This window comes from Pseudophryne corroboree, chromosome 4 (assembly GCF_028390025.1).
Source record: "Pseudophryne corroboree isolate aPseCor3 chromosome 4, aPseCor3.hap2, whole genome shotgun sequence".
In the NCBI taxonomy this organism is placed as follows: domain Eukaryota; kingdom Metazoa; phylum Chordata; class Amphibia; order Anura; family Myobatrachidae; genus Pseudophryne; species Pseudophryne corroboree.
The window spans coordinates 177692752-177704009 of record NC_086447.1 but is presented as its reverse complement, the minus strand read 5'-3'; the positions used below and the strand labels follow the sequence as shown (position 1 = coordinate 177704009).

Genomic DNA, 11258 nt, shown 5'->3' with positions numbered 1-11258 from the left:
TTTAAATTTGTAGGCAGAGATCATTTTCAGTAAAGAATTCCAGACATTGAAAACAAAAATAGTTTTACTGAGATAAACATTTAGTATGTTACACAATTTCTTGGAAAGATAATGAGCATTTACAGCATTAAATACTTTAAACTGAATCACTGTTGAAACACCCCCCCACCCCCCCAATAAGACACTGTTACCTCTGTGCATCTCCATCGGCAGTGAAACAGTTACTGACACACTGCCCTGTCACACACTGGCCATATAAAACATCACAATGGTGCAGCGATAAATACTTCAACTAAGCAGAACTTTTAAGATTGCAAGCGTTCCCAGAATTGCAGCGTTCACCCAGCACAGCGCCGAAAACAGATAAAGACAAAAATATGATGAGGGCTGAAAGTGGACTACGCTTAATTGGAGGCACGGTAAGATGGAGGCATTGCGCATAGTGACTTATAGACTCTGTTGGATAAACTAAAATTAGCATCTGGAGACTTTGTTGACTTGTGCTGGGGAACCCCATTCTGGGGGTGATTTACAAAAGTGGTGCAAAATGTGCACAAGTGCAGTAACCCACGGCAACAAATCCACTTTCAGCTACCCCGAATAGTCAGTCTAATAAAAAAAAGGGTCTGATTAACTGCTTGGGCTAATCCGCTTTCAGCCAGCCACCCTGAGCACGTTAGTGTAATAAAAGCAAATGTCTGGTTAGTTGCTATGGGTTACTGCACATTTGCACCATCTCAGCGAATCACCTCCCATCAATCTATCCTTCTATAAAATGATTGTGATTTAATAGCGGATGGGTAATAACTGCAGCGAACATCCTCAAAGAAAACATTTTTACACCATTAAAATAACATTTTCTACCTTATTGCTCACACAGAAATAACCCAGCTGAAATATACAAGCTTATTCGTTTGGCTTTATCCTAACCAAGACTAAAACACTTCTAATGTTAACTTTAAATAATAGGTTCTAATTTCCAATTCAAAATGTTAAATAATAAGTCTTAGGATTTGCATAATTACCATGGGAAGAAAAGTATCCATTGTATGTATTGTGTGTAGCTTAATTGATAAGAATTTATACTGTTCTTCTAAAACCATAGAGAGCAGATGTAAAATCCCATATTTTGCAACGCCCGCTTGTAAAAAGGTGGCAAGCTCCTGTAACCTGCACATGGAGCCATTTTCTGGCCTGAACTAAACCCCACTATCCACTGGGAAGTAGTAACTGATGTCGTTATTCACCTAGTAAGTTAGCAGGCTGCATTATCACGGATATTGCTACAGAGCACAAAATGGCTGCAGGAAGCTAGCACTAGTAAAACAATAACAACAACAACAAAAAACACGTTCTTGCCAATTGTATTATTTATGCATTTTAAACATTGTAAAATCAGCAGTTTAAAGTGAAATACTCCATATCTCTATGAAACAAAACTGCATTTTTGGCAAGTTAATTTCTATATTATTTTACGTTTATGGATATGCTCCCATTATGATGAAGCAGCTAACTCTGTCCTCTGTGTGACAGGTCACCCCTTGTTTCCATGTGGGTGCAAAGTGCATTATAACAGCTGGGGTACAGAGGTCTATTCCCAATTACCCAAGAATATCTGAAGCCTTATATCTTGGAAAATAAACTCGGTGGGTTAATGAGTTTCTATGATAAAAAGAAGACCTCTGTTTGGTCATCCCTAAACAAATATGTAAGAGACACCAAAATGATGTAATCTATGCAAACCTTTCACGTAGAGCTTAAATTGCTTCAAGAAAGACGCCCTGCAGGCAATAAGAACATATAGCTTAACATAACAACAAAATGAATATATTCCACACACTAATTAAATAAACGACACGGTATTTAATATGTACCCACTGCCTGACTATAGCAGAGGCAGTTGTGTGGCCTGGGCCACCATTCACGAGATTTCACACTAACATGGCACTGAACACGAATGACTTGGACAGTGATAAATTCGAGAGATAAATGCACCAGCCAATCAGCTCCTAACTGCTATTTTTCAGGCTGAAAAATGACAGGAGCTGATTGGCTGGTACTTTCAGGTATATTTACTAAGCCTTGTTTGGAGATAAAGTGGGCCGAGAGAAAGTACCAACTAATCAGATCCTGTCATTTTTCAGCCTGTGACATGGCAGTTAGATGCTGAATGGCTGGTACTTTATCTCCGTCCAAAGCTTATTAAATAGACCCCCTTTATCTCCATCCATGCTTAGTAAATAGACCCCAAAACGGTAAATGTACTAAGCCTTGGAGAGAGATAAACAAATAATCAGCTTTACAGATTGCATGGTACTTTATCTCTCTCCAGTGTATGACTCTCCAATGCTTAGTACATCCCTCCCTATGTTTGAAAAAGGAGCTAGGAGCTGATTGGTTGGTAATTTCTTTCTCTTCACTTTATCACTCTACAAGGCTTAGTACGGGTGTGGATTATTAGATCTAGACTAAACGGGTCTACAGTCAATAGGTTTACCACTAATGGTAGACACGCATTAGGTTGACAGGGTCAAAAGGTCGACATGTAAATGGTCGACACTATTTCCCCCCCACACACTTTTCTGCCACAAACAAGCCACATTAGTGCACCATGTCCCCTCGCATGGCTCGCCATGCTCCAGCCAGGGTGTCTCGCTGCGCTCGGCACAGGTTAGTATTTCAATCGTATTCTACGTGTATGTTAAAGTATGAAAAAGTAAAAAAAACAACAAAAAAAAAACTTGTGTCTACCATTGTCATGTCGATCTTTTGACCGGTCTTCATTTTACATGTCGACCTTTTGACCCGGTCAACTTTTTGACCCTGTCGTACCAAATGCATGTCTACCATTAGTGGTAGACCTCTTGACTGTAGACCTTTTTAGTGTAGCTCTATAGTACGGATACCCTTAGTACATGTCTTCCATGGCATGAAGTGAGTTTAGAAGGCTTCATGCCGAAGAATGGTGGTCCAGTCCACAAAATGGCTGCAGCCATCTTCTAAGCACAATGGTGACATATGCAAGGTTACCACGGCTGCAGAAAGCATGGATAGGCTACTTTCCCATTATTAATTGCCCAGCTCACTGACTAAGCAGCCACCATTATGTTTAGGAGAAGAGACGAGCAGGTAAAGCAATAGAAAAAAAACACAACATTTCAAAATCACAAATTAAAATAATAAATTGGGTGATTTTAAAGATATAGGATTTTGCATTAAATTAAAAATCTAGATTTTGTATAATTATCTAAAAAATAAACAAACAAAAAAACACATAAGTGAACTGGCTGGCGGTAATAGATGAAAATTAAAAAAAAAAAAAAAAACCAAAACAAAGAATAAAGTTCCTTATAGTAAAGAAAAGGTATGGCGCAGCGCATATACATGGCTCACAATATAGCTGCCCAGCTACATTATAAAATTCTTTTTAGCTTTGGCCATATACAAAAAACACAGAACACAACATTGAGTAACCAATGAGAGTTATTAGCAGCATTCTTCTTTTTTAGGAATAAATTCTTCTCCTGCAGACAAAATAATGAAATGTTTGTATTTTTTTTTTTTTTTTTACACATGGCAGATTTTGGGGGTTTTATTCTGAAAAAATCCAGCAGTTCTAGTAAAATAACATTAAATTGGTTTAGGGCTCCAAAAACTTCTCTCTAGTGGACAGTCAGAGTGGAACTCAAACACCTATATCCTTGCCCATACCCTACACACAGTGGAGACGGCCATTTTGTAGCATTGCTCATTAGAAGTCAAGGCTATAAATCTACTAGTAAGCTGGCCTCATTGTTTAGTGACCCGATAGGCTGTGTCTTCGGATAGCCCACAGAATGACTGCCGGCAGTGTGTGTATGAGATGGGCACACATTAATAAATCTTTTAGACGTACAAAGACACATTTCCCTGTGTGTTTGTTTGTCATTGTAATGTGGAAATTCCTTGTGAGCTGCACCCAGAACATTGCATCCAATCGTGACTGTGTCCTGCTGCTTTTGTTATAGTATACGATGGAGAAGACATTTCCCAATACCATATATTTCTCACAACTGGAAAAACAAGCAAAAAAAAAAAAAAAACCTGGTTGTTTTTCTTTTAACAATTAGAAACCTTTTCCTCAACAGCATTCCCCATCACAGTATTCCCTTTATTTTCAGTACAGTTGGTGCTAAAATCTTTTAGTTCCTTGTGTATAAGACAACCACTTTAACAGAAACAAAAATCTTCTGATTTCCCCCGCTATCTGCAGCAATCAGAAAATAGCAGCGTCTCTTTCACAGATCGTTGGCAGACATGACTTCCAAATGGGCAGGATGCTCTGGGATACCAAAGTGGTCTCAAGCTTATGACAGGAATTTCCAAAAGATGCGTTGTCCAGAAGTGGCAAAGGGGTGTGCTCCATCAGCCATGCAGAGAAAGAAAATTTACTCTCACAGCGGAAAGGGGGGGAAAAAAAAAAAAATTCACATACCCTGTGTTTGATCCCTGCCCACCAACCAAAACCAAATAGCGTTATTGGGGCAATCAAGTCATTCCACATCCGACAAGACGCCATCTTAAAGCATTCTGAAAATATGGCAGTGTCCACTGCTCGTTTTCATTTGGAGAAAACAGTCTGAGATCTCGATGCGGACAGCCATCGAAATTGCGTTGGAAGACTACACTACGCATACACACTTACATATACATTCTCACATGTACATGCTATACTGCCATTATTATTCCAGAGAAGAGGAATCGTCTTCATCATAGTCATCAAATGAACATGGGGTCTCCCCCCGTGACTCTGTATAATGGGATGTTCCAGAACTGGAGTGATGGCTGCTATTTGTCAGGGACACTTCGGTGTCAAAAAATAATCCTGGATTTACACTGTAGGGGAAGAGAAGAAAGAAGTGACAAGTATTAAAAGTCAGAAAACTTGAGTATACATGGTGAACCAAAAAGTCTAATAGCAATAATTTAATCTAACAGCTTTATTTAGCTTGAAGATAAAACAATCCAAAAAGTTTCTCCTAAAGTGCAGTAAAAAAAATAAAAATAGCTATAGATCAATTATACACAAAAAAAACCCTCAAAACCACAACTTTGCAATATTTTGTGGATCTACTGTTTTTAGTATCCTTTCCACCTGCCTCACTGGCCTGGACTGGTTTATGCTGTAAAACAACTACTCTTCCACCGCCACAAAAACATACATTTTGTGTGATGCTCAGAATCTCCAACCAAGCGCATAATATTCTATAAATATAATTAATGTACGTGTCATGCCTGCGTACCCAAGTCCATCAGACCCGTTGAGTGTCTGCTCCAGTTGCAGTAGGACTACCAAGAATAGCAGCTCCTGTATGTGTCACAAATTTTGATCTACCAGGGGTCGGCACTTCAGTAATAAGTATGTGGCATTTGGAAAATTATTACTGGAGCTCTAGGTACAGACGTGGGCATCATTTTATGTAAAAAGTTCACAAGTCAGGTCCTTCTGACCTGTAATATCAGATCACGGACACTATAGAATGGAAAATACGGGTTGGGTACGGGATACCGGCAATTAGGATGCTGGCGGTCAGAATCCCGACAAGTGGCCGGAACTAAACTAATCCTAACACTCTTTTAAACCGACGGGATCCCGTACGTTGGGATGCCAACTACATCCTGAAAATACTACTGAATTGAATAAATAACACACTGTTCTTGGTTGTCTAGCGATTGTGACACACTGCAGTATCGCACCACAGTAACAGACACTAGATAGACACCGAACCAGTAGGACTAGCTAAATACACCTACTAACATTATGAGGATACTTTGGATAAAGGGGCTATGTTCTAACCCACCAATTGAAAGTGTCACCCAATCCAAATGATACCATTATTGTGCTAAACTTAAATTTTAATAGTTAGCCATTACAATACACAACTTTTAAACTCCTTTCTCAAAGAAGGGTGTGCCCGGGATCAAAACTTTTATGGGCTGCTCTAATGTTATGGACACTATTCCCAAGAATTTAAAGAGACTGGAGAATCCAGCTGGTGACCCCGTATCTTGAGAAACAGAGCAATGACAACAATCATTTAATTAACAGCAAACAGACCATTATGGAGCCAGAATATCTGGTGTAACACTGACAAGCGTCCATTTAAAATTGCTGAACCACCAACAAGTGTTCTGGGACTTGGTAGGTCATGTGCTATATTCATATAATAACTTTCCAAGATTGCAGATCTCAGATGTTGCGGACGCACCCACTGTTCAGGAATGGACAGTCACTAACATGCTCCAGATTTTCTCAGAGCTGTGAGAGTATGTTTGTTCCCCGGCAGCTCAGTGACCCAGCTCAGGATGCATATAGCAGAGTTAAGGTCAACTGGGTTGATGTATATCACATTCAGGCTATATGTCACATGACTTACTCAGAATGTATGGCTGTAACTTTATACATTCCCATGTCATGCGTAAGACAGTACATTCACAGAAGTAAGGCAGAAGGAACCTTTAATTATTGCACTGTGGAACCTAGAGTAAATTAATTGTGTGCAGGATGCACTAGTTTATGTAGGCACTTGGACCCCTCTAGCCTCATGGGAACAAGTCTGTCATCAGTAGCTGCAGCTGGCTGACCATATATTATATGAATGGGTTAGTGACAACAATGCTGCTATTATGTAGGTGCTTAGCATTCAATATCAAGATGGACAAGAGAGTATCCCGTTAATAATCAACATAGGAGGTAGCCAGTCTGGCTACCGATACTTACCTTTTGTAATTTGGAGTGGTCAGCGCGCTCATTATGAAAAATTAAAGAGCAAGAGGTTGAAAAAGAGGGGATGTTGCGGGATAGGGTGTTGTTATAGATATATAGATGTGTAAGAATTGTTCGTATAAATGTGGGTTTACAGCAATAATCAGTCTAATGGTGGTTTCTAAACATAAATTTATTGTGGTATTGGATATATATATAAAAAGGTCAGCAACCTTCTGAAATGATATATGGTTCCTTATCCCACCGTTCCTGCACCACTGTCAGGTGTGTCCTGCAGACTACCCTTTACAAGGTATACCTTACTAATGGTATACCAAAATGGACCCCAGCTCAGGTAAATGTCAGGTGTACCCTAAGGGTCACCTTTACCATAGGTGTGGTGGGTGCCTATGTATCCTCTGAAGCTGTGTCCTAAATTAGTGTCTGGGGAGTTTTGACCAGTGCGGCGTCCCGCCTGTCAGTCCCCTTTCGTGTGCGGCACTGAGTTGTGGGGTCGTGGGCTGTGGGCTGTGTGTCACACACTTACCGCCGGGTGCAGGTCTCTGCCTGCCGCCGGTAACCTTGTCTCTTCCTCGTCTCTTCCATGCAACCCTGGACAAAGGCATCCGTGCTGAAACGCGTTGGGACTTGCTAATTTACACCACAATTATTCACAGCCACCCTTCCCCGGCCGGAGAAGGGAACACAGCGGCTTTCACTACAGACGGAGCGCTCACGTGACATCGCACGTGACGCGCAAACCAGGAAGTGGTAGAACGGGACCCGTGGACGGAGGAGACCGGCGGCTGCAGGAGAAGCGCGCGGACCGAAGAAAACGGAGGACACGGACAAAGAGGACCAAGGCCTGAGTTCGTGGAAGGAAGAGACGAGGTTACCGGCGGCAGGCAGAGACCTGCCCCCGGCGGTAAGTGTGTGACACACAGCCCACAGCCCACGACCCCACAACTCAGTGCCGCACACGAAAGGGGACTGACAGGCGGGACGCCGCACTGGTCAAAACCCCCCAGACACTAATTTAGGACACAGCTTCAGAGGATACATAGGCACCCACCACACCTATGGTAAAGGTGACCCTTAGGGTACACCTGACATTTACCTGAGCTGGGGTCCATTTTGGTATACCATTAGTGAGGTATACCTTGTAAAGGGTAGTCTGCAGGACACACCTGACAGTGGTGCAGGAACGGTGGGATAAGGAACCATATATCATTTCAGAAGGTTGCTGACCTTTTTATATATATCCAATACCACAATAAAATAAGAATTTACTTACCGATAATTCTATTTCTCATAGTCCGTAGTGGATGCTGGGGACTCCGTAAGGACCATGAGGAATAGCGGCTCCGCAGGAGACTGGGCACATCTAAAGAAAGCTTTAGGACTATCTGGTGTGCACTGGCTCCTCCCCCTATGACCCTCCTCCAAGCCTCAGTTAGGACACTGTGCCCGGACGAGCGTACACAATAAGGAAGGATTTTGAATCCCGGGTAAGACTCATACCAGCCACACCAATCACACCGTATAACCTGTGATCTGAACCCAGTTAACAGCATGATAACAGAGGAGCCTCTGAAAGATGGCTCACAACAATAATAACCCGATTTTTGTAACAATAACTATGTACAAGTATTGCAGACAATCCGCACTTGGGATGGGCGCCCAGCATCCACTACGGACTATGAGAAATAGAATTATCGGTAAGTAAATTCTTATTTTCTCTAACGTCCTAAGTGGATGCTGGGGACTCCGTAAGGACCATGGGGATTATACCAAAGCTCCCAAACGGGCGGGAGAGTGCGGATGACTCTGCAGCACCAAATGAGAGAACTCCAGGTCCTCCTCAGCCAGGATATCAATTTTGTAGAATTTTACAAACGTATTTGCTCCTGACCAAGTAGCTGCTCGGCAAAGTTGTAAAGCCGAGACCCCTCGGGCAGCCGCCCAAGATGAGCCCACCTTCCTTGTGGAGTAGGCATTTACAGATTTTTGGCTGTGGCAGGCCTGCCACAGAATGTGCAAGCTGAATTGTACTACAAATCCAACGAGCAATAGTCTGCTTAGAAGCAGGAGCACCCAGCTTGTTGGGTGCACACAGGATAAACAGCGAGTCAGATTTCCTGACTCCAGCCGTCCTGGAAACATATATTTTCAGGGCACTGACAACGTCTAGCAACTTGGAGGCCTCCAAGTCCCTAGTAGCCGCAGGCACCACCAATAGGTTGGTTCAGGTGAGACGCTGAAACCACCTTGGGGAGAAACTGAGGACGAGTCCTCAATTCCGCCCTGTCCGAATGGAAAATCAGATAAGGGCTTTTTCAGGATAAAGCCGCCAATTCTGACACGCGCCTGGCCCAGGCCAGGGCCAACAGCATGACCACTTTCCATGTGAGATATTTTAACTCCACAGATTTAAGTGGTTCAAACCAATGTGACTTTTGGAACCCAAAACTACATTGAGATCCCAAAGTGCCACTGGAGGCACAAAAGGAGGCTGTATATGCAGTACCCCTTTTACAAACGTCTGAACTTCAGGGACTGAAGCTTTCTTTTTGGAAGAAAATTGACAGGGCCGAAATTTGAACCTTAATGGACCCCAATTTCAGGCCCATAGACACTCCTGTTTGCAGGAAATGTAGGAATCGACCCAGTTGAATTTCCTCCGTCGGGCCTTACTGGCCTCGCACCACGCAACATATTTTCGCCAATTGCGGTGATAATGTTTTTGCGGTTACATCCTTCCTGGCTTTGATCAGGATAGGGATGACTTCATCCGGAATGCCTTTTTTCCTTCAGGATCCGGCGTTCAACCGCCATGCCGTCAAACGCAGCCGCGGTAAGTCTTGGAACAGACAGGGTCCTTGCTGGAGCAGGTCCCTTCTTAGAGGTAGAGGCCACGGATCCTCCGTGAGCATCTCTTGAAGTTCCGGTTACCAAGTCCTTCTTGGCCAATCCGGAACCACGAATACAGTGCTTACTCCTCTCCATCTTATCAATCTCAGTACCTTGGGTATGAGAGGCAGAGGAGGGAACACATACCCTGGCTGGTACACCCACGGTGTTACCAGAGCGTCTACAGCTTATTGCCTGAGGGTCCCTGGACCTGGCGCAATACCTGTCGAGTTTTTAATCATGTGGAAGACTTCTGGGTGAAGTCCCCACTCTCCCGGGTGGAGGTCGTGCTGAGGAAGTCTGCTTCCCAGTTGTCCACTCCCGGAATGAATACTGCTGACAGTGCTATCACATGATTTTCCGCACAGCGAAGAATCCTTGCAGCTTCTGCCATTGCCCTCCTGCTTCTTGTGCCACCCTGTCTGTTTACGTGGGTGACTGCCGTGATGTTGTCCGACTGGATCAACACCGGCTGACCTTGAAGCAGAGGTCTTGCTAAGCTTAGAGCATTGTAAATGTCCCTTAGCTTCAGGATATTTATGTGAAGTGATGTCTCCAGGCTTGACCATAAGCCCTGGATATTCCTTCCCTGTGTGACCGCTCCCCAGCCTCGCAGGCTGGCATCCATGGTCACCAGGACCCAGTCCTGAATGCCTAATCTGCGGCCCTCTAGAAGATGAGCACTCTGCAACCACCACAGGAGGGACACCCTTGTCCTTGGTGACAGGGTTATCAGCTGATGCATCTGAAGATGCGATCCGGACCATTTGTCCAGCAGGTCCCACTGGAAAGTTCTTGCGTGGAATCTGCCGAATGGGATTGCTTCGTAGGAAGCCACCATTTTACCCAGAACCCTTGTGCATTGATGCACTGAGACTTGGCTCGGTTTTAGGAGGTTCCTGACTAGCTCGGATAACTCCCTGGCTTTCTCCTCCGGGAGAAACACCTTTTTCTGGACTGTGTCCAGGATCATCCCTAGGAACAGAAGACACGTCGTCGGAACCAGGTGCGATTTTGGAATATTGAGAATCCAATCGTGCTGCCGCAACACTACCTGAGATAGTGCTACACCGACCTCCAACTGTTCCCTGGATCTTACCCTTATCAGGGAATTGTCCAAGGAAGGGATAACTAAAATTCACTTCCTTCGAAGGAATATCATCATTTCGGCCATTACCTTGGTAAAGACCCGGGGTGCCGTGTACCATCCATACGGCAGCGTCTGAACTGATAGTGACAGTTCTGTACCATAAACCTGAGGTACCCTTGGTGAGAAGGGTAAATTTTGACATGAAGGTAAGCATCCTTGATGTCCCGAGACATCATGTAGTCCCCTTCTTCTAGGTTCGCAATCACTGCTCTGAGTGACTCAATCTTGAATTTGAACCTCTGTACGTAAGTGTTCAAAGATTTTAGATTTAGAATCGGTCTCACCGAGCCGTCCGGCTTCGGTACCACAACAGTGTGGAATAATACCCCGTTCCCTGTTGCAGGAGGGGTATCTTGATTATCACCTGCTGGGAATACAGCTTGTGAATGGCTTCCAAAACTGTCTCCCTGTCAGAAGGAGACATCGGTAAAGCCGACTTTAGGAAACGGCGAG

General features: G+C 43.7%; 1 protein-coding gene across 3 annotated transcripts in view; it reads right to left on the bottom strand.

Moving 5' to 3' along the window:
- Positions 1 to 1348: 1348 nt before the first annotated feature.
- TFDP2 (transcription factor Dp-2) overlaps positions 1349 to 11258 on the bottom strand; it is a 112743-nt gene continuing 102833 nt past the window's right edge. For all 3 annotated transcript variants that reach the window (XM_063915581.1, XM_063915582.1, XM_063915583.1), the window contains one exon: positions 1349 to 4875. In XM_063915581.1, coding sequence (XP_063771651.1) covers positions 4722 to 4875 — 154 coding nt within the window. In that variant the 3' untranslated portion in view covers positions 1349 to 4721. The remainder of the gene's footprint in view (positions 4876 to 11258) is intronic.